The 24,639-nt window shown below is 44.0% G+C and overlaps 1 protein-coding gene across 4 annotated transcripts in view; it reads right to left on the bottom strand.

Annotated features, from left to right (window-relative positions):
- arap3 (ArfGAP with RhoGAP domain, ankyrin repeat and PH domain 3) overlaps positions 1-24,639 on the bottom strand; it is a 201,361-nt gene that overhangs the window by 97,829 nt on the left and 78,893 nt on the right. For all 4 annotated transcript variants that reach the window (XM_067996050.1, XM_067996053.1, XM_067996052.1 and 1 more), the window contains exon 2: positions 5,118-6,162. In XM_067996050.1, coding sequence (XP_067852151.1) covers positions 5,118-6,085 — 968 coding nt within the window. In that variant the 5' untranslated portion in view covers positions 6,086-6,162. The remainder of the gene's footprint in view (positions 1-5,117; positions 6,163-24,639) is intronic.

Genomic DNA, 24,639 nt, shown 5'->3' with positions numbered 1-24,639 from the left:
TGCTGGCTTCTATGGAATGAATATCTACATTTTTGTTAGGCAAGGATATTAAGGGTTATGGAACCAAGGCGGGTAGATGGAGTTAAGATACAGATCAGCCATGATCTAACTGAATGCTCAAGGGGCTGAATTCCTGTTCCTATGTACAGAATGGGGGAAGGGGGGCAGAAAATAAGGAGAGACCTAAACACCAAAACAAATTCTCAAAATATAAGGTGCTAAAAATGAACTGTTAAGAGTGACCCAGGTATTTAGAGAATTTGAACTGGTACCTGGAACAATTCGGAAATTCTCAATTCGCCAGTCGAGAAAGGTCGTGAGAATTTGACACAGGTTCCATTTTGTCTGCTTAGCTAAAATATTAGAATGGAAACAAACAGAAACACCAAAGCACCAAATTTCCTGCGCTGTTGAACCAGGGAACTGACGTGATGTGAGCAGGTGGGGTGAGAAAAAATTTCAGCGGGGGAGGGAGGTTCAGGGCAGCATTTCAGCAAATCACTTCTGGGATTTTCCATCAGGAAAAGTGACACAGTGCATTCCTGATGTTCAGCGTTGCTATGGGCTGCAGAGGTGGCTGATATTTAAATGGCCAGTTTACCAGTTACATCGAGATATATCGAAACTACAGCACAGAAACAGGCCATTCGGACCAACTGGCCTATACTAGCGTTTATGCTCCACACCAGTTTCCTTCCTCCCTACTTCATCTAACCCTATCAGGATACCCTTTTATTCCTTTTACCTCAGGTGCTTATCTAGCTTCCCCATTAAATGCATTTATGCTATTTGCCTCAACTATTCCTTGTGGTAGCATGTTCCACATTTCACATTTATTAGCGACTATTTTATATTTTTGACCCTTAGTTTTGGGTTCTCCCACAAGTGGAAATGTTTTCTTCACATCTACCCTATCAAACTCTATCATTATCTTAAAGACCTCTATCAGGTCATTCCTCAGCCTTCTCTTTTCTAGAGAGTGATTGATTGCGTTAGGCAAATCACCAATTTCAAGATCTGAAAAAAAAACTGAATCTTGTAAAATCTTCAGCCAGCTAACCTACACTTCGCAGCCAATTATCTACTTTTTAGTACAGTTACGGTACAGAAGGAGGCTATTCGGCCCATCATGTCTGTGCTGGCCGTAAAAGAGCTATCCAATTTAATTCCACTTTCCAGCATTTGGTCCATAGCCCTATAGGTTACGGCACTTCAAGTGCACATCCGAGTACTTTTTAAATAAGTTGAGGGTTTCTGTTTCTACCGCCTTTTCAGGCAGTAAGTTCCAGACCCCCACCACCCTCTGGATGAAAAAATTTCAACTCAGCTCCCCTCTAATCCTTCTACCAATTACTTTAAATCTATACCCCCTGGTCACTGACCCCTCCGCTAAGGGAAATAGGACCTCCCTATCCACTCTATCTAGTCCTGTCATAATTTTACATACCTCAATTAAATCTCCCCTCAGCCTCCTTTGTTCCAAAGAAAATAGCCCCAGCCTATCCAATCTTTCCTCATAGCTAAAATTCTCCAGCGCTGGCAACATCCTCATAAATTTCCTCTGTACCCTCTCTAGTGCAATCACATCTTCCCTGTAACGTGACCAGAACTGTACGCAGTACTCAAGCTGTGGTCTAACCAATGTTTTTATACAGTTCTAGCATAACCTCCCTGCTCTTATATTCTATGCCTCCGCTAATAAAGGAAAGTATGTCTTTTTAACCACATTATCTCCTGTCCTGCTACCTTCAGGGATCTGTGGACATGCACTCCAAGGTCCCTTTGCTCCTCTACACCTCTCAGTATCCTCCCATTTATTGTGTACTCCTTTGCCTTGTTTGCCCTACCCAAATGCATTACCTCACACTTCTCTGGATTGAATTCCATTTGCCACTTTTCTGCCCACCTGATCAGTCCATTGATACTTCCCTCAGTCTACAGCTTTCATCTTCATTATCAACCACATGGCCAATTTTTGTATCATCTGCAAACTTCTTGATCAAGCCCCCCACATTCAAGTCCACCTCATTAATTTATACCACAAAAAGCAAGGGACCTAGGACTGAGCCTTGCAGAACCCCATTGGAAACAGCCTTCCAGTTGCAAAAACACCCATCACCCTTCCTGCCACTGAGCCAATTTTGCATCCAACTGGCCACTTTCCCTTGGATCCCATGGGCTTTTACTTTTTTGACCAGTCTGCCATGTGGGACTTTGTCAAAAGCCTTGCTAAAATCCATGCACACTACATTAATCACCATCGACCCTCCTTGTTAGCTCCACAAAAAATTCAATCAAATTGGTCAGGCACGACCTTCCCTTAACAAATCCATGCTGACTATCCTTGATTAACCTGTGCCTTTCTAAATGTCCCTCAGAATTGATTCCAATAATTTCCCCACCACCGAGGTTAGACTGACTGGCCTGTAATTACTCAGTCTATCCCTCTCTCCCTTTTTAAAGAATGGTACAACGTTAGCAGTCCTCCAATCCTCCGGCACCACGCTTGTAGTCAGGGAGGATTCGAAAATGATGGTCAGAGTCTCTGCTATTTCCTCCCTCGCTTCTTTTAACAGTCTGGCATACATTTCATCCAGCCCTAGTGATTTATCTACTTTCAAAGATGCTAAACCCTTTAATACTTTCTCTCTCACTATGTTTATCCCATCCAATATTTCACACCCCTCCTCCTTAACTACAATGTCTGCATCATCCCCCTCTTTTGTGAAGACAGACGCAAAGTATTCATTAAGAACCATGCCCACATCTTCCGCCTACACACAAAGGTTACCTCTTTGGTCTCTAATAGGCCATAATCATTCCTTACTTATCCTCTTGCTCTTAATGTATTTATAAAACATTTTTGGGTTTTCCTTAATTTTACTTGCCAGTACTTTTTCATGCCCTCTCTTTGCTCTCCTAATTTCCTTTTTAATTTCACCCCTACTCCTCTAGGCTTTCTGCAGTATTGAGCTCTCAGTGTCTGACATAAGCTTCCCTTTTTTACCTTATCTTACCCTGTATGCTCCTAGTCATCCAGGGGGCTCTAGATTTGGCAGTCCCACCCTTTTTCTTTGTGGGAACATGTTTACTCTGAAGCCCCTGAATCTCCCCCTTGAATGCCTCTCACTGCTCTGACATTGATTTTCCTTCAAATGCAGTAGCCAAGCGGAGCACAGCAAGGGCCCCAAAACAGCAAATGAAATGATTGACCAGATAATATGTTTCTTTTTATGCTGGTATTGGTTGAGTGAGGAATTTGCCAGGATATGACGAGAATTCCTTTGAGAATCATAGAAAGTTACGGCACAGAAGGAGGCCATTCGGCCCATTGTGTCCACGCCGGAGAAGTGCCATGGGATCGTTTACATCCACCTGAGCAGGCAGACAGGCTCTCTGTCTGACAGCTCTTCCAGCAAAGCAACACTGCCCACTGGACTGAAGTGTCAATCTAGGTTAATATGTTCAAGTCCTAGAGTACGGCTTGAACCCACCAGGTTCAGGTAGAGGCTAGGAATGGAGTCCAGAATTTCCAGCCACATAGAAAACACGTAACTGCTTCATCTTTCAAATGTAATTCAAGTGTTAAGATGGAAGCTTGCAGTAATATTTTACGTCACTGGAGTATTAAAACTGTGTGACAGTGTGTGAGGGATCCCAAATTGGTTACCACTAAATTGCCATGGGACGTGCTGTAAATGTTAACATCAGCAACTTGAGATAATCATAAAAACAAATAACATTTCATTATGGCGCAAGAAATAGTAAAGTGCTAAGGTTACTCCTTTAGGGTAATTGAGGTAGAAATGGAAAAGTGTTTCATTCTCCAGTGCTAAGGTTGATGAGCACAAAAATGCTATTCCCCCTGCCTCACCAATAAAGATAAGAATCTCATCCATCGGCTGGCTGTAACATCAGTTTGGACAATCTAACCCCAGTTCCTCATTTTGAATGGACTACCAACAACAACTTGAATTTATACAGCACCTTTACTGTAGTAAAACGTCCCAAGGTGCTTAACAGGAGCGATTTTCAAACAAAATTTGACACCAAGCTACATATGAAGATATTAGGACAGGTGACCAAAAGCTCAGTCAAAGAGGTAGGTTTTAAGGAGGAGAGAGAGGTAGAGAGGCAGAGAGATTTAGGGAGGGAATTCCAAAGCTTAGGACTTGGGCAGCTAAATGCACGGCCACCAATGGTGGAGCGATGGAAATCTGGGATGTGCAAGAGGTCAGAATTAGAGGAGTCCAGAGATCTCGGAGACTTGTAGGGCTGGAGGAGGTTACAGAGATAGGGAGGGGCGAGGCCTTGGAGGGATTAGAAAACAAGGGTGAGAATTTTAAAATCAAGGCATTCCCGTACCGGGAGCCAATGTAGGTCAGCGAGCACAGTGGTGATGGGTGAACAGGACTTGGTACGAATTAGAATAAGGGCAGCAGAATTTTGGACGAGCTCAAAACTGCCCCTAGTTCAGTGGTAATTGGAACTACATGGGCAATCCCACTTAGACCAGCAGGAAATAGAAAAAATACACACTAGTGCTGTAGACTTGTGATTTTCTAAGATTCGAGCTGAAGCGTATTGTTTGAGAGAGTAGACAAAGGTTTACTTTGCATCTAAAATAAAAACAGAAAATGCTGGAAACACTCGGCAGGCCAGGCAGCGTCTGTGGAGAGACAAACATAGGGGTAACATTTCAGGCCAATCACCTTTTGTGAGAACTCAGGATGAAAGGTCATCGACCTGAAACTTTAATGCTGTGCTTCTCTCCCCACAGATGCGGCCTGACCTGCTGGGTGCTTGCAGCATTTTCTGTTTTTATTTCAGATTACCAGCATTTGCAGTATCTTACTGTTTGTTATCTTGCATCTGACTCCACCGTACCTAATCTAAGAATGCGTCATGCTGACACTGGGTGCCTGAAATGGAAAGTGTTCCATTTTCCAGCATTGGCGGCCTTCTTTCTTGAGATTTTTTTTCTTAATACAGGCAAAAGTTTACAAACCAACATTGAAAATATAAAATGCTTCAATAGGTTTGTGCCATCTGAAGGATTGATGGTTCAAAGTTATAAAACTGACAAGTTACCCTGTGACAGTACAACCCTGATTTACCTTTTCTTTGACGGAAGCGATGTTGTATCAGGTCTGGTCAACACAGGTGGTTGGGGGACTGGCCTGCCTCTCAATGACCTCAAGGCTGAAGTTGAAAAGGACTGGCTCCGATTCCTCTCTGGAGAAGCCACCACTGTAGTGTAAATCTCATTACAAACCATTTCTCCTGTAAACGTAGTATCGAAGAATGGCATCGGGGGAAGGGAGTGTGAGGAAGTGGGCGAAAGAGAGAGCATGTCCTGCAAATTTTCAACAGACTTGGAGATTGAAGGTAGAGACCGAGTTCCAGTCTGGTCAGAATCAGATCTGTTTAGTGCGTTCAGCATAACAAAATTGGTAGGAGGCCTTCCTCGATTGATTCGTGGTGGAACAGGAGGAATAATCTCCTCTTCCTTGACAACCGGTCCCTCAGATGGAGTCCTAACCGTACATTCCTCATTTGACGTGTGTTCCTTCTCTATCAAATCAGGCTTATCTGTATCGGTTTCATCAGGAGTAAAACCTTCCTGCGTCACAATATAGTTGGGGATATGTCCTAATACAGTTTCGGCTTGAGGTTTGGACATTGAAGACTGCCTGTTCAGCAATGTCCGTGGCTTGGGAACAGGTTTTGCCACCGGTTCCCCTGGTTCAACCACCTCAATCCCACCAAAATTTAAATGATCTTTCCCATCACCAACAGTTCTTGACCTCTCCAACATTCGCTCTGCATCACCAGCAAACTCACCACGGGTGGTATTCAAATGCTCATCGCTTGACGTCAAGTTCTTCTGCTGGGCAAGTTTTAAGATTCGTTTCCGATGTCCGGTGGCTGTGATGCCGATCTGAAGAAGGGTTTCATTGTTAAAATGTACAGAGTCCTTGGGTGTGTAAAATCCATTCTGGACAAAATTTTCTCTGTATTTTTCCAAATGGATGATGGCCAGCCAGTCTCCAATGTCACGCTCCTCTTCACTTAGCGATGCCATGGTAACTCACCTTTTTCTGTCTGCTCTCATTTGGCGTACAGTAAAACAGGTCCATCAGTAAAAACAGACTCCAACATCTGAAAAAGAAATCAAACAATTAGACAGGAATTCAGACAACTACTGCTCTATGTGTGCAAGATTTTAGATCCTCTTTTAAAGCTATTGCTACTCAATCAGCTTGTAATTCTGAAAGAAATATTTGTCAAAGCAAAACTGAACTATTTTAGATGAAATATACGTTGACTTAATGCTGTTAACTGCACGTCAATCGTTTTGACTTACTTTGAGAAACCTGGACAAAGGGCCAAGGGCCAGACACAATCAAGGTTGGAAAGAATAGGAGAAAAGATTAAATAAATCAAGAGATAGTAACAAGGGGATATCAGGTGTAGATTTTTAAAGCCCGTAAATTGTAGAAGGAATGGACTAATGAAGGCAGTAAGGAATTTCACAGTTGATAGGGTTAAATGAAGTAGGGTGGGAGGAAGCTCGAGTTGAGCATAAACCCCGGCGTAGATCTGTTGGGCCGAATAGCCTGTTTCTGTGCTGTAAATTCTTCGTAAAGTATTTGCGATACCAGTCCAGCACCCCAATCCAAGTTTAAGTATTTTAGTCCCAATGCCAATACTCTTACCGAAAAGACCTTCAGGTAATACACAGACACTTGAAAGGCCAGTACAGATAGAAGGTTGCCTACCAAAGGGAGACATTTACTTGTAAACACAGATACTGATATCTGTTGCCTAGCAGCAACAATCAAACAAATCCTCTTGCAGAAGCTCCCTGTCTAGTCCAGTGAATTGGCTACCGACAGGGAAGTTGCCTCACACTTCTGCAATAATATTCCTTGCACGCCATGTCACCTGTATAATTTTAGAATGGAAACCGTTACTTTCAATGCAGACATGCAGATTCTCAGCAGGGGCGTTACTGACTGCATGCGACCCCAAAAACTGGTGAGGTCAGTACTGAGAGGCAATTTTTATTTTTGGCACTCCATTACTACTGCAGTGACATTGGGGAACTGATGCGGTAATTAGTTTAGGCGCTGTTGATGACCGATCGTTATTGTTGTTGCAGTAGTCATCCAAAATGTTCCAGTGGAATAGGAGCTGAGTCCAGCTGTCACTTGTACTGTCACTGGCAGCAGGTAATTAATTATTCTGGCCTCGTATTCCAAATCTATTTTGGACCCATCAAACAGATTAAACCTAAATCTCATGTAATCAGCGATTTGTCACCAATTAATCAAACTCTTGCATCTCTTTCTTCATCTCTGTGCCTAGTAGCATCCAGTGGAAAATGAGCCAATATGGCACAATCTACTTCCTCAGTTGCTTCACCACAAGGTGAGGTAAACAATGAACTGGACTACATGGGCTTTTAAATCAAGTTCTTGACCACCGAATTACAATCTGCACTGAAATGTCACAGTAGATAGAACAATTGGACAAAATATTAGGGGGGGGCAGAATTGAGGCTCAGACTCAAATCTCCTGGTCTGGGGAGACATAGCATCTGATTAGGTGGCATTATGAAGCCTGAAAATTTGAATTTGTTGAATCCACATCCTGGACACTAAGGCCTTGGTTTTAACCCCCCCGACGGGCAGGAAAGGGTCGTGCGAGGGGTTAAAATCCTAAGAATCAAAACTGTAATATTAACGGCGTCGATTCAGGCCCTGGACGAGGCTCCCGCTAAAAGCAGGCTTAAGATTCAAAAATCGTGGCCCGATGATGTCACCGGCAACAAGGCCGAAGGAGCCGACTGACTGCGAGGGGCCCAGGTAAGTTGTAAAACTTTCCCTCTCTTTGAACTCCTCGTAGGCCAGGAGGAGCAGGAGTGCCCTGCCCCCCCCAATCCCGATCTTTGGGGATCCTAAGAGACGGCATTTCCCGTCCCACCCTGCCACCCCCTGGTCTTTGGGCCTCCCCAGCCCCAGCATCCCCCCCTCCCCAATCTTTGGGGAATCTCAGAGATGGCACCCCACAACCGATTGCTGAATACAAGGAAATCTCGGCCTACCCATCCCACTACGCCTCTTGACTGCTATGGATCATTCCCAGTTGCAGCCAAATTCCTGCTCCTGCCCGCTGGCCAGGTAGTGAATCTACCTGGCTGGGTGTCGGGTGGGAGTCAGGGAACTTTTATTTAAATGAGACCCTGCCGATCTTAACGACAGGGCCTCCACGTACCCAACCTGTCCGGATGTGCGGCCTGCTGTCGGGATCACGCAAGCACCCTTCCCGCGCCCCCCACCACCACCACCACCACCACCGCCCCCGGCAGTGTAGAAATCAAATCCAAAAGCTGGTAGAACAAAGAATTCCAGCAAAGGCAAGGAGCTCAGATTGAGCCACTTGGGCAGAGGATGGATTAATGCCTGTGGGACCATATTCGAGCAAACAGTAAACGTCATCACTAGCGGTCAGGAAAGGAGAAAACCAGAAAAATCGAAGCAAAAGATAACAGAGCTGTTAAGATATCACCGACTGTCTTCAGTGGATCTAAATCCCTGCTCTCTTTTTATATAGTCATGCTAAAACCAAGGGCTGCTCACTGCCCCCATCTGTTGAGGGCCATGAAGAGCCACTTTGCATGCGGTCTGCCAAGCCAGAATTATTGTGTACATCTGCATTTCATTGTCTTACATCCTCATAGTTTCTCAGTGTCCCCAGTTTCAGTTACTGAAATCACCATGAAGGCGCATTCTTTGGTGGCTTTCGAATATGCCGAGCAAGCAAAATAATTTAGTTCTGCCACTCCAGTAGTTCACTGAAGGACTGGTAAGACTGTCTGCCTGCCTGCCTGCTCAGGATGTTAACAGTCCCACGGCATTCTTCAAAGAAGAGCAGGGAGTTCTCCCAGTTTCCCGGCCAATATTTCTCCCTCAACCAACACATTCAAAAAACAAATCAACTGATCATGGCTTTTGGTAGGGTTTGACGTGTTGGCCTACGTAACATGTCACTGCATTTCAAAGTAATTAAATGCATGCGGAAGGTTTTAAATGTTTGAGAAATGTTATAAGGCACTATATAAACGCAAGCCTTTCTTACTTTATATCAAGTCTGAGTCTGTTCAAAGTAAAAGATCTGTTAATGTAAGTATCATGTAAGATTCGCTGTGCTGACTCTCTGTTATATACTATATACGACTATATGTATTGTTGGAGAGGGTTAATGGTGATATTTCTGTTAGTTGGAGGATCAGTAACGGGGGCAAAATTTAGGATTAATACACAAAGCTTAAAGGGGGAGGTGAGAAGATATTTATTTGATGCAAAAGGTCACTAGAATACAGTGGCTATTGAATTAAGATGTTTAAGAGGAAATTGGCTAAACACTTGAAGAGAGAAAGTATTAAATGGCTCAGGGATTGGGGATCAGAGTGGGTACTGAACTAGCAAAAATATTTTTCTATGTTAAAGGCATAAAACAATTCTGAATTGTCAGGAGTAAACTAGTAGAACATACACAGTGAAGGGTTAATGTTGAACTTGTATACAAACTTAGGCTGCAGTTGGAATATTGTAGACAGTTTTAGGTACTCTACTATAAGGGGATGAAAGCAATGGAAAAGATGCGGAAGAATGTTACAGTTATGAAAAGAGGCTGCAGAAGTTGCTGTTTTTTTTACTAGAGCTGAACGGTTAAAGGGGTGAACTGATAAAGGGCTTTGAAAAGCATGAAGTATTACAATATGGTAATTGGTGATGAATCATTTCCACTGGTCAGCAAAATGGTGACAAGATAATCACAAAAAGAATTAAAGGGGAAGTTTTGAAATATTCTTTACATAGAGGATGTTTAGGAGTGTAGAATTCTCTGCCACAAAACTCCATAAGGGAACTTGATAGCTGATTGGAAAAGAGGAATATTAAAGATATGCAAAGGGAATAAGAGAATGGGATTAGACTAGGTGACTCACATGGAGAAAAATAATGGACTTGATGGGCCAAAAGGCCTGTAATATTCTATGATTCTATAGAACATTTTAGAAGCTGAAATTAATGTGATGTCAGATTTTCTTATGCAGATGAACAAAGCAGAGGAACACTGTCTCCCTGGCCTGCAGTATGTTCAGTGATGAATGGACACAAGGGCTCTTTGTGTCTATGTTATTAAGGGTTGGACATTGTGCTTTGGAAATAACTGGCTCTGCCAGTTATGACCCATGGATTAGAATGGCTGCCTTTGAAGCATGACTTGTGGAAGGCCAAAGACTAGGCAAAATGTTAAGACTCAGTCTTGTTCTAGTCTTTGCTTATGTGATTTACATGGCTAATCTGCACAAGACATTCACACTGTGAATCAGAAATCCGAGGATTGATAGCAATGATTGTACTATGCTGCTTATTATACAAGCAAATTATGTACAATAATCTTGTGCTAAAACACAATTCCCATGAAATTTATACAGCCAGTTCTTTATAGCTGTTGGTGTTTTATAAACTTCCTTCTCTACAATGAAACTTGGAAGTGGAAGTTCATGCAACATGATGATGAATGGACCATAATATAAGCTGTGAGGGGACGGCTGTAGTAACATCCAGGTGAGAAAAGAATACATTCTTGGGGGTTATGTGGTGAATCAATCACTTTTTCAATATATTTTTACGGTGAATCAACTTAGTTTGGTCTGAATGCCCATTAAAGCATTATTCATTCGCTATAACAGTGCTCACAGACCCTGTGGTGGGGAATAGAGCAATGCACGTTTATACAGTTTCTATGGGAATTGGTATCACAATATCTTTGGCTTGCTGTGCCCTGGAACCCAATGCATTCAAGGTTTAGCCATCCATCATCAGATCTGGCTGGACCACATCAAACATTATCGGGCCTTATTCTCCTCTGCCAAAACTGCTCACTACTCCAGGATCATTATGGAGAACAAAGATAACTGCCAGCTTCTTTTCTCCACTACCATCTTCTTGGACCCTTCTCCCCTGCTCCCTCTACCCTCACCTCCAGCAGCAAATGTGGGGAGCTCATGTATTTCTTTGTCACTAAGTTTCAGACCATCTGTTCAGCTGGATCTGCTGCTTTCTCTTGCCCACCAAGCTTAAGCACCCCAAGCCCCCATCTTCCCTAGCCCTAATCTTGTGTCTTTCTCTAGTTTCTCTCTGTTTCCCCTGATGGCCTCTCTGAGCTCCTCTTGTCCATGAGAACCACCTTGGATTTGCCGCTATTTCCTCCAGTTAAAAAATGGGAACAATAAAGCCATCATCTTTGGCTGCCACTGCTTCCATCCCTCTCCCTGGCCACTGTCTCAGGTTCAGCCAAACTGCTCGCAAGCTCGGTGTCCTATTCGGCCCCAAGCTAAGCTTCCGACCCCATATCCTCTTCATTATAAAGATCACCTACTTCCACCTCCGTAACGTGGCCCACCTCCGTAACATGGCCCACCTCCATCCCTGCCTCAGCCCACCTGCTGTTGAAACTCTCATCTATGTCACCTCCAGGGGTGAAATTCAACATCGGCGGGAGCACAGCAGCGGATTGCCAATGAAAAGGAAAATCGGGCGAGGTCTTTAATGGGCGGCCGATTCGCTTCTGCCCGTTTTGCGCCCCTGGCCCAGTTGAATATTCATCCCCAACTATCCTAATGCTCTTCTCGATGGCTTGCCATCCTCCACACTGTCAACCTCAGCACATCTAAAACTCTGCTGCCTGTATCCTATCCCGCATCAAGTCTCGCTCTCCCATTATTCTGGACTTTATTGACTTACATTGGTTCTCGGTTCCCTAATGACTCTAATTTAAAATTCCCAACCTCATGTTTAAATCCATTCCTGCCACACCATTCCCTATCTCTCTAACCTCTTCCAGCCCTACAACTCCCCAAACTGCCTACCCCCACCCAAAACTCTCCATTCCTTTGACTCAGGTCTATTGTGTATTCCCCCCCCCCCCGACCGCCCCACCAATGGTGGCCGCACCTTTATCTGCCATGGCACCATCCTCTGGAACTTCTTTGCTAAATTCCTCCGCCTCTCCACCTTCCTTTCTTCCTTTAAGACTTTCCTTACAGCTCACATCCTATGACTAAGCTTTTGGTACCCGTCCTAATATCTCCTTCTGTGGCTCAACTTCCATCTTTGCCTGATTGTGCCTCTGCGAAGCCCTTTGGGATGTTTTTCTATGTTAAAGGCGCGATATAAATGCAAGTTGTTGTTGATATCGTTCTGGATTTAGAAGGATCAGCAGAAACATTAAGCCAGCTGCAAATGTGGAGTTGTCAAAGGGCAGCCAAAGTGTCCAGTAATGGGTCCCACCAGCAATAGCACAGTCACATTAATGTAGTGTTAGTGTGACTGCATAGTGTACACTTATTTCTGTCGCTGTTGTTGTACGTGTTGCTGAAGATGTGATGCTATCACACACATTTCTTGCCAGAAATTGATAACATCTCCTTTACTATCAGTTGCCCTGATGGTGCGGTTGGTAAGTACATACTGTAACTGCGCCATACAGACCAGTAACTTTCACATTCCACCCCACCAGTCTGTGCTGAATTAGCTTATTTCAACTGAGATGCCAGGGAATAGGGGAAAAAAAAATATCAGCCAGGGTTCCTGGTCCTGGTCCAGGTTTCTATCCAGTGACTTGCTGCTGACAAGTGCGTCTGTCTGGAAGTTGGGTGTGGACGGGATTGGACTCGGCAGTGATGCTCTTTGTGGTAGAATAGCCTGCAGACATTCACTGTCCAGGCTCACAGATGAAGAATAGCCACGTTGGGCACGGTACAGGCAGGCACTGCCGACGAACCGTACACCAGCATCGGCCAACTCTTTAGGGAATGTGTCAGCTGTAACTCGGTGGGTAGCATTCTTGCCTCTGAGTTATAAGGTTGTGGGTTCAAATTCCACTCCAGAGACTTAAGCACATAGTCTAAGCTGACACACCTATTGCAGTACTGAGGGAATGCTGCACTGTCGGAAGTGCTGTCTTTCGGTATGAGATATTAAACTGAGGCTCCGGCCAATATTTATCCCTCAACCAACATCACTAAAACAGATTACCTGGCATTATCACATTGCTATTTGTGGGATCTTGCTGTGTACAAGTCAGCTGCTGCATTTCTTACATCACAACAGTGACTACACTTCAAAAGTACTTCATTGGCAGTAAAGTGCTTTGGGACATCCTGAGGTTATGAAAGGTGCTATATAAATGCAAGTCGAAAGTAGGGAAGAAAATTGAGGACAACTAAGGAAACCATCCATTTTGTGCAAGCGTATGGCCTTGGTAGCAGCAAATAAGATTGCAGGACAACACATTTTCATAGGTCTACTTTGAACTATCTTGAGGTGCAACACGTGGCCAGCAGTGACCGTTTTCCATTCAAAATCTCATTAAAGTGGAGAAAAAAGGACACCACAATGGAACAAACTTAACCACATGAAAATAATACTAAAAGCCTCAAAGAATTACCATAATCCCTTTACTGCACTCAGGCCCACTGTTCACGATCCCTAACACCACAGATCCACATCAACTACACAATAGTCACCTATTTCTCCTCAACATTGAGCACAAATGTAAGGTAACTTCTGCATTTTTCTTTCAGTTTTATTTACTTAACCCAAAACACAAGTTATTTCTCTATTTTATAAATATAGCATTAAGTCCCAGTGACCTGTGACATTGCTTCCACTAGGTTTGAGTCATTATAAAGCTGGAAGGTTTAAGGTTCGAGCTTTGATCTCAGCCAAGTGTGGGCAGGGGGCAAGAGAGGCAGTCTGGGCCTCAGTGTCCCAGGATGGGGGAGGGGAATTCGAGGCCAGTGAATTCCTATGCCTCGTGATCTCAATACAAACAGGGAAACCCAAGCTCTCCCCGACCTGCCTTGGAACCCCTCCACCCACCGAATTCTCGCTCCAGCCCGCTGGCCAGGTAGTGAGTCTGGCCAGGTGTCGGGCGGGAGTCCAGGAAGTTTTGTTTAAGTGAGGCCCTGAGATCAGCTAGGCCACCGCCCACCACCGGGCTCCCGCACTCCCTTCCCTCCGTGCCCTCCCCCCCCCCCCCGCCCACCCAGTAAAAATCAAGGCCTTAGTGTCTGTTTCAGCACAACTTCCAGTCAGAAATAAAAGTTGAAGTCTGCAACCTGTTAAATTCTTGTATTCCAGAAGGAAATTTTAGGGATGATCCTGCAATCCAAATCTCCAAGTGGGTGAGTAGCGCTTGAGGGGGATGCATCTTGGAATATCCCAAATGAACATCTCCAATTTTCTATGTATTAAAATTCACGGTGGCAAAAGCATGGCCCGCAATTTCCTGTGAGCCCACTGCCTGCTGGGAGTGGAATCCACCCCAAATGTCAAATAATGGAGCAATTCAGCAACTGACCATTTGCAGGAAAATTGCGGAGAAATAAGAGTTTTGACGATCATGTTAAAAAAGAACATGGCTGTGGCTGCAGCAGCAGAGCAAGCTGTTGCTAGGCCATCAAGTATAAATTATATGGTGCCACCAGTAACTGGAAATGATTTGAGTCTTCGGAGAGCTGAAGTCAAACATTTGTGAAATGGGGCCATTACCAACTGTTTTGCCATATTAAGGGGACATAATGGACTATTGAAAAAATATGACCTTTGGCTTCTTAGTTCAAATGTTCATAGAATCATACAGCACTGAAAAAGGCCATTCAGCCCATCGTGCCTGTGCTGGCTCTTTGAAAGAGCTATCCAATTAGTCCTACTCCCCTTGCTCTTTCCCCATAGCTCTGCAAATTTTTCCCCTTCAAGTATTTATCCAATTCCCTTTTGAAAGTTATTACTGACTCTGCTTCCACCACATTTTCAGGCAGTGTATTCCAGATCATAACAACTCGCTGCGTAAAAAAAAAATTCTCCTCGTCTCCCCTCTGGTTCTTTTGCCAATTACCTTAAATCTGTGACCTCTGGTTACCGACCCTTCTGCCAGTGGAAACAGTTTCTCCTTATTTACTCTATCAAAACCCTTCATAATTTTGAACACCTCGATTAAATCTTCCCTCAGCTAAGGAATATAATCCCAGCTTTTTTCCACATTTTCAGGGTTTGTTAAAATCAAAAACAATTGTGATGCACTGCAGCTAATGTTTAGATGTCTACAATTGTAAACAATTTTACAACACCAAGTTATAGTCCAGCAATTTTATTTTAAATTCACAAGCTTTCGGAGGCTTCCTCCTTCGTCAGGTGAACGATGTGAAAATGGCAGTAACTACTGTAGCTCCTCTGTCACGTCCACTCATCTAATACATTTCCCAGAAGGTTACATAGCTGTGGGGGTGGGTGGGAGGAAAGAAATGTTTAGTCATAATGGTCCGGTCATCATGGTGTGGGGCAGGCTGGATGGTCCAGCTTGTCATTTCTTTCCCGTCAATTCTGTGTGTTTCTTATTATTTAAAGCTCTCTCAAAAATAGACTCCTATAAAACACCCTTTGTTGTCATACACTTTATATCTGACTGCTGAGGATGGGGCAGGGGTGAGGGGAAGGCTGGAGAGAGGAGGTTTACTGTGTTTGATCCTTTGCTATTGAGGGAGGGGATCCACTGCAGAGTGTATTTGTCCGAGTTAACCTTTGAACTTCTGGCAGCATGTCTAAAACGCAGACGGATTGATCTGTTCTTAGTTTAGCACAACAGGTGGTAACAATTTCATTAACCAAAGTTCTGACCCTGGCTGTCTTGAGGTATTGTGCAAACCTTATTGAAACCATTATTACATTTGTCCTCAGAACAGAAAAGGTCTTTCAGGCCCTGTGCCACTTCACAGTTTGCAACTGTCTAGTACCAGCTTGAAATACGAGTCTCTTCAGGAAGTGCGGTACCACTGAGTCAGCAATAAGAAATAACCAATGGCACCTCTGGTATATCCGCGTGTGGAATATGAATCCATTGGAATATTAATCACTTGTCCAGGTCTATTGCAGAATTAACAAGGGAGGCTGCAGATGTAAAGGAAGTGAAATAGATACAAGGAAGTGAAATAGAAACTAGGGAAGTTAACTCATTAAACAAACATCTAAAGAACAATAAGTTGGAAGGACTGATGGGCTGACACAGGATAATTCAACATTTGTACCAAACAAAGAGGGGACTGCTTCTTCCCACTCGATGCTGAATTCATCCAATGGTGCCGAAATGATGCAGCCTCACACTTCGGTTATCCTTTCCTCTTGTGAGACCATAGAGCTACGGGCCCTCCCCTGATTCACGTTTATTCACCAACGTCAAATTTATCAAGAGAGAATCGAACAGAGGCAACGTTCAGAGACAACAGCCGAAAAACAATGGGCAAAATTGAAAAATTGATCTGTATAGACCTGCACATCGTGGCCTAGAAATTACTGTGGACGATATTATTGGTCGAATGTTGAACGGTTTTGTGTGACATTACTCTGCCCGCTATTTTAACCCTTTTATCTTATATGGGTTACTGTCTCTGTTATCACAACGAATAGGGAGATATCAAATTAGCGTGTTAAGTGTTCATCCACCAATAACATCACAATATTTTCTAAGCTAATATACTTTGAGGCCCCATGTTGAGGAACCTACTTCACAAATTCTTAAAATGTCAAGCGCGCAGCATATCACAAAATATGTGGCACGCAGTTTTTACATCATGTGCTGCCCAAACCCAGTGTGAAATTATTGTGTGAAGTTTTTATTTAAAAAAAAATGAGATACCTTCGGGAACATTTGCACAGCAGCAGCAGTGTGACACGCCTTTGCCTCGTGAATGTAGCTCGAGTCCAGAGTCCGAGCCCGACCTGACACAGGAGCAAAGGGGAGTCAGAATTCCTGGAGGAAGAACTCTTGCTGCCTTCGCTTCAAACTCAGTTCGGGGTTTCACGCCCAACTTAAACTCTTACGGTTAGAATTGGTGTGAAACCAAAACCACTTTTCACTGACACTGAACTTGTAGTGTAAGTGCATTTTTAAATGAAGGGCCGAGGCTAATAGTACAGGACAGCATCATATTTGGAAACAGTAATAGAGAATGGGGTTGAAATATATGGCTCAGTGGGTAGCACCCTTGCCTCTAAGACAGAAGATTGTGGGTTCAAGTCCCACTACAGTGACTTGAGTACAAAATATAGACACCCCACTGCAGTACTGAGGGAGTGTTGCACTGTTGGAGGTGCCGTCTTTTGGATGAAACATTAAACTGAGGCCCTGTCTGCCCTCTCAGGTGGACGTAAAAGATCCCACAGCACTATTTCGAAGAATATCAGGGAGTTCTCCCAGGCATCCTGGCCAATATTAATCCCTCAACCAAAATCACTTTTAATAACATCAGCAGATGATCTGGTCATTATCACATTGCTGTCTATGCGACCTTGGTGTGCACAAATTGGCTGCCGCATTTCCTACATTACAACAGTGACTACATTTCAAGCACTTTGGGATGACATGAAAGGCGCTATATAAATGCAAGTCTTTCTTTCTAACACATTCAGATGAAATCTCTTTTAAATGGACTCGAGTCTTTGTTCACATAGCAGATGGAGGAATTTCATTCAAAAACATTCTTTGCTTATATCACACTGTGTGATTACATGTACAAGCATAAAGAATGAAAGAAACAGTGAGCACATTTTTAAATTAAAATCACCACCTAAGCAAAACAGATGGGACAACGTAGAACACTTAGAGACAGTGTATTTGGAAGAAGAATGTGAAATTCCTATCAGAAATTGTAGAACACTCCGAGGGTAGGTTAAATACATTTCTGCCCCAAATCTTATTGGTGCTAAGAGAGCTTATGCAAGATCTAAGGCAGGCCGCAGGAAGAGCTAATCAGATCAGTGTATCTGAGAAGCTATGTGCCAATAGACTCCTTAATTTCCTTTCAGTTTACTATCACAGTTGTTCTACTGATAGTCATTTGTAATTCTCACAGGATCACTGAACTTATAACTACACAACTTTCAAAAGCGCACGTAGGGATAGATTTTCCAAGTCCTTGCTGGCCACAAGGTATCAAGAGGGTGTCAATGTTAGGATCTCTGATGTTCTCAATATGTGTAAATTATATGGATTTGGGTATAGGGGGCGCAATGTCAAATTTGCAGCTGACACTAAAATTGGCCATGTGGTTAACTGTGAGGACAACTGTAACCAACTTCAGTAGAATGCAGATTAGCAAATTTTGCAGATAGATGTCAGAAAAAATTTAATGCTTAGAAACATTAAACGGTAAAACATTAAAAAGACTGGAGGCACAGAAAGATTTGAGGATTTATGTACACAAAACTTTAAAAGTGGGAGGACAAGCTGATAAAGCTGTAAACATACGAGATCGTAAGGACAAAAGCAAAGAGGTATGGTTAAACCTACACAAATTGTTGGTTAGGCCGCAGTTGAAGTATTGTTACCAAATTTACATGCCAAACTTTAGAAAGGATGTCAGGGCCATGGAGAGGGTACAGAAAAGACTTTCTAAGACTATACCAGGGATAGGAGGCTTCATTTACGAGGACAGACTAGAAAAACTGAAGTTCTTTTCATTAGATCAGAAAAGGTTAAGAGGAGATCTGATAGCGATGTTCAAAATTATGGTAGGTTTTGATAATGTAAATAGCGGGAAAAAAAACATTCCCATTGTTTGCTGAGTTGGTAACTAGTGGCCCCTCCCTATCTCTGTAATCCCCTCCAGCCCAACAACCTTTCAAGATCTCTGCAATCCTCCAATTCTGGCCTTTTATGAATCCCCGATTTACAATGCTGCACCACTGGTGGCTGTGCCTTCAGCTGCCTAGGCCCTAAGCTCTGGAATTCTCGACCTAAACCTCTCTACATCTCTGTCCTCCTTTAAGTCGCTTCTTAAAACCTACCTCCTTAATCAAGCTTTTGGTCACCTGTCCTAATATCTCTTCATGTGGCTCAGTGTCAAATTTTGTCTAACACCCCTGTGAAGTGCCTTGGGATGTTTTACTACTTTAAAGGCACTATATAAATGCAGATTGTTGTTGTGGATGGCATAGGTTTAAGATGATAATCAAAAGCACAAAAGAAGAAGTTCGAATTTTTTAATGCAAATGTTTGTCAAGACTTGGAACAATAGTGCAAGCAGAATCCATAAACAATTTTTAAAAAGGGAACATTAGAATATAAGAAATAGGAGCAGGAGTAGGTCATCCGGCCCCTCGAGCCTGCTCCGCCATTCAACAAGATCATGGCTGACCTTCTACCTCAACGCCATTTTCCTGCACTATCCCCATATCCCTTGATGCCTTTAATATCTAGATAACTATCGATCTCTGTTTTGAATGTACTCAATGACTGAGCCTCCACAGCCCTCTGGGGTAGAGAATTCCAAAGATTCACCACCCTCTGGGTGAAGAAATTTCTCCTCATCTCAGTCCTAAATGGCCTACCCCTTATTCTGAGACTGTGACCCCTGGTTCTAGGTTCCCCAGCCAGGGGAAACATCCTCCCTGCATCTACCCTGTCGAGCCCTGTAAGAATTTTGTGTGTTTCAATGAGATCACCTCTCATTCTTCTAAACTCTGGAGAATACAGGCCTAGTCTACTCAATCTCTCCTCATACGACAATCCCGCCATCCCAGGAATCAGTCTGGTGAACCTTCGTTGCACTCCCTCTATGGCAAGTATATCCTTTCTTAGGTAAGAAGACCAAAATTGTACACAGTACTCCAGGTGCGGCCTCATCAAGGCCTTATATAATTGCAGTAAGACTTCTTTACTCCTGTACTCAAATCCTCTTGAAATAAAGGTCAACATACCATTTGCCTTCCTAATTGCTTGCTGCACCTACATATTAGCTTTCAGTGACTCATGTACAAGGTCACCCAGGTCCCTTTGAATATCAACATTTCCCAATCTCTCACCAATTAAAAAATACTCTGCATTTCTGTTTTTCCTACCAAAGTGGATAATTTCACATTTTTCCACAGTATATTCCATCTGCGATGTTCTTGCCCACTCACTTAGCCTGTCTATATCCCCTTGAAGCCTCTTTGCATCCTCCTCACAACTTACATTCCCACCTAATTTTGTGTCATCAGCAAACTTGGAAATATTACATTTGATCCCCTCGTCCAAATCATTGATATATATTGTGAATATCTGGGGCCCAAGCACCGATCCCTGCGTTACCCCACTAGTCACTGTCTGCCAACCTGAAAAAGACCTGTTTATTCCTACTCTCTGTTTTCTGTCTGCTAACCAATTCTCAATCCATGCCAGTATATTACCCCAATTCCACGTGCTCTAACTTTGTTCACCAACCTCCTGTGTGGGACCTTATCGAAAGCCTTCTGAAAAATGGAAGTGGATATATATTTGAAAAATTTAAATAAGTTTGGGGAAAAGGGAACGCAAACGAGACTAAATAGGCATGTTTTTTTCAGATGACTGCCAGAGGTGTGATGGGCCAAATGGTCTCCTTGTCTACTCTGAAACTCTGTGGGAGAGAAGCTAAACCAGCGGCCTCCCATTTTGCCTCCGTAAAATGGGTGTTCGCCCTCTGAATTTCGCATCGCCATCCATTGCGCCCGATCTGGGACGGAAGTGCACCGGATGCCATGTTGACTCGGGCAACTTTTAGTCTTTCGGGGTGCCCGCCTGAAACAGGCGTTGGTCTCCATAAATATGCAAATGAGGGACCTACACAGTGGTAGGATCCCGAATACGAAATTCAGGTAAAAATGAGCAAAGCTTGTGCGCATTTGATCAGCCGAGCTGTACCAGGGCTTGACCAGTGTTTCTTAAAGGGACAGCTGAAGAACTTTCAAGAAAAGGCCCAGTAAATTTTCAGGTTTTTATTTTTGCGGACGCAGCAGAAGCAAGGAGTGCCCCCCGCTCCCCCAGGCCCACAACAAAATCTCCGGGCCCGCTGCCAGTGCGTTCAAGGCCCTGTTCCTGGGATTGCCGCCCTCCCCGACCGGCAAGCTGCAGCAGGGTGCCCATTTTGGTGCCCGCAGCTTGCCAGCGGCATGGAAATGGATTCTGCTTGATCCTCATGTTGGTACGGACCGGCACATTGGAGCCGACTTCCCGCCCGTTTCGGACGCCACCTGCTTGTGGGTAACCATAAGAGCTTCACTCACAGGCATCCGAGAAAGTTGATGGGACAGTCTACTTTCTGGTAACGTCAAGTAAATTTAAGATGAAAGTTTTGAAAAGTCCCAAACGATCCAATGGACACCTTGAGAGCTTTTTAAACTTGACCTCTCTAGTGGATAAAGTGAAACGCAAGAGGTTGGGTATCACTTGTCTTGGCAAAGTCAGGTAATGTCACATCTAAACTACACCACTCCGTTTGCATTGATGGGAAGCTAAAACTGCTCTGCATCAAAATAAGCTTTGCAGTGTAACTGGCTTATACCATACAGTAGTAAAATGTTCCGTCTTTTATCTTGTTCCATTCTAGTTTTACTTATACATTTCAAAATTGTGGAATCACATACATCCCTGCCACTCGGATTCATTGCAGCATCCAATAAGAATGGCAACTTGCATTTATGCAGAGCCTTTATCGTAGTAAAATATCCCCAGGTGCTTTACAGGAGCATTATCAGACAAAATTTGACAAAGATGACCAAAAGCTTGGTCATGGAGGTAGGTTTTAAGGAGCATCTTAAAGGAGCAGAGAGTGAGGTAGAGAGGCAAAGAGGGAGGGTATTCCAGAGCTCAGGGCCTAGGCAGCTGAAGGCACAGCCGCTAATGGTGGAGTGAAGGAAATCGGGGATGCGCAAGAGGCCAGAATTGGAGGAGCGCAGAGATCACGGAGGGTTTTAGGGCTGGAGGAGGTTACAGAGATAGGGAGGGGCGAGGCCATGGAGGGATTTGAGCACAATCATGAGAATTTTAAAATCGAGGCTTTGCCGCACCAGGAGCCAATGTAGGTCAGCGAGCACAGAGGTGATGGTTGAGCAGGACTTGGTGTGAGTTAAAATATGGACAGCAGTGACACGGCGGCTGTGAGAGAGTGTTTTAAGCAGGATCTTCCTGGCGGGGGAGTGGGACTAGCTGGGTTGGTCTTGCATTGAGCCGGTGCGGATTCAATGGGCCGAATAGCCTCCTTCCATGCTGTAACCTTTCTATGATTCTATAATTCTATCCAAAAAGTCTCTCTTCAAAATGGCCACATCATAATGTGCAACAATACTCATTCATCTGAGAATAGCTGTTGAAGTCACTGGTTTATGTTTCTCTGAAGTGCCTCCAGCATATATTTCAGCTGAACTGTAAATCAGACTTGCACGGCCCGATATTTACTTGGAGGCGGCAGGAGCGCGGGGAGGGGTTTGCGGACAGGAAACCCAGAAGTAAGGGTTTTTCAAAAATTTTTCAAAAGGTTTCCCGCCCGACAGCCAGCTCGACTGAAAGGCTGGCTGCCTGTTGGACGAGAAATCAGCAGGGGAGCAGATGGTAGGTAAGTCGGAGTTTGGTGGGGTGGGGTCCGATTGCGGGGGAGTCGGACATCAAGTGGGGGGGTGGGTTGGGATGGGCATAGTCGGAGATCGCGAAGGGGAGTGGGGGAGCCCTAGATCACGTGGAGGGAGTCGGAGAACGTGGTGTCCGATCGGAGGGTGTGTAGAGCGGTTAGCTTGGGGGGGGGGGCCAGGGGAAGCACTCCTGCTCCTCCTGGTCCACAAGCAGTGATGTAAATGCACTCACCTCATGGATCCAGCCCTTCTCGTCTCCTATTACCTGCTGGGAATCCCGCGGTCCTAGAAACCCGGCCTCCATGAGTTAAAAATAAAAATGTTGCTAAAATGGAGAAGCGCAGCCTCCTTAAAAGATTTCACTGACCGACCCACCTCCTGAGAGCGGTTTGGTCTCCCACCCTCCGAACCCCCTCTGTTAAACCCAGAAGTGGGCAGGTTGGGGTCGTTCTTGGGGGTTAAAATTTCCCACGCCATGTCTGAAAGGATTTGAAGGAAAGGAAGAAAAAAAAGAGAAGTTAGCCACAAATAACCACTTCCTCCTGCCACGCAGAGGATTAACAGTAGTTCCTATCTAGTGCAGTTACTTGAGCAAACACAGAAGGAGGAAACGTACAGGTCAACCCAGTCATCCTAAAGATGCAACGTTGGCCATGAAGTACAACAGTGTTCAAACAAGCAGACCATCATAAGAAAGCGATAACGGGTTTCAAACTACTTTTATAATGATGTAAATTCTTCTTTTAGGATTTTCCAACAATTTCAGCCAACCCCAGTGCTTCTAAATGGATCCTATATAAATGCAGCTTAACAAAACTGCACCTTTTATCAACAGAAAATGAAGAAATTGCCCCACAGTGACTATGCTTCAAAAAGTACTTCATTGGCTGTAAAGCACTCTGGGATGCCCTGAGGTGATGAAAGGTGCTGTATAAATGCAAGTTCTTTCTTTTCTTTAAATTACACAGTGGGTCAGTGAGCATCTGAAAGTCAAAGAAAAATGAAGAGATGGATGAGATCATCCTTCATTTCTCATCCTGATGACACCATTTTGTTTCTTACACTGATAGAGTGGCTGCAAACAGCACGTCTGAAGCCTACAAGGTTGGTGTCTGAGGCCGAGGGATGATAGGCTGATGTTAGGAAGGGTGGACAACTGGTATGTGCACCAACTGATAACTAACCCCCCTGAATGTGTGCAAGAGTGACCAACTTTGACTTGTCCTACAATGTTTCTTCCCTCCCTCTCTCGTTGTGAGAATCTCCTTTTGGGCATCTACTCTACAGTGAAATCCAACAAAAGACAAACTTTGAATTGTTGATGCTGAAACGTAATTGTTGCACATCATATTTTTGTAGATGGGTGCTTTGCTCAGTTGGTAGATCCTCGCCTCTGAGAAAGAAAGCTGGGTGTCCCACTCCAGAGACTTGAGCACAAAACCTAGGCTGACGTTCCAGTGCAGCGCTGAGGGAGTGCTGCACTTTCACTATATGCCGTCTTTCACGTGAGAAGTTAAACCGAGGCACCGCCTGCCCCTTCGGGTGGATGTAAAAGATCCCACAGCACTTCGAAGAAGAGCAGGGGAGTTCTCCCCGGTGTCCTGGCCAATATTTATCCCTTAACCAACATCATTAAAAAAAAATTATATGGTCATTATCATACAGCAATGACTACACTTCAAAAGTACTCGTTGGCTAGCAATATATAAATGCCAAGTCTTTTTTCTTTTAATAGGTATTGTAAGAGCAGAAACACAGTCTCTTTCAGTACAGTCATGTGAGAATGGGGGCACTGGGATTATACATCAACAGTTCACAGAATTAACCTCCACCCCTTTAGCAAATCAAAACACTACAAGCCATCCTGGTAGTGGAAACTCCAAGGAAAAGCAACACCTACCACCCACAACATTATCATGCCCCTCCTTACCACTCCTGCTTTAAATTCAAGCCTGTAGAAATTGTTTGGTGCGGTGCCAACAATTGCAGACTCTACTGTAAATTGAAACCACCAGAGGACGAGGGGAATGTTGTCCAATTAATTTTTAACCCCATAAATAATGCTAGCTCCATTAATTCATCTCAACACCCCTCCCATTAACTCTTTAGCCTCTCCTTTCTGCACACTAAATATTGTCCC

Source organism: Heptranchias perlo, chromosome 14 (genome assembly GCF_035084215.1).
Source record: "Heptranchias perlo isolate sHepPer1 chromosome 14, sHepPer1.hap1, whole genome shotgun sequence".
NCBI classification, from domain to species: domain Eukaryota; kingdom Metazoa; phylum Chordata; class Chondrichthyes; order Hexanchiformes; family Hexanchidae; genus Heptranchias; species Heptranchias perlo.
This window is presented reverse-complemented; position numbering and strand designations above follow the sequence as displayed.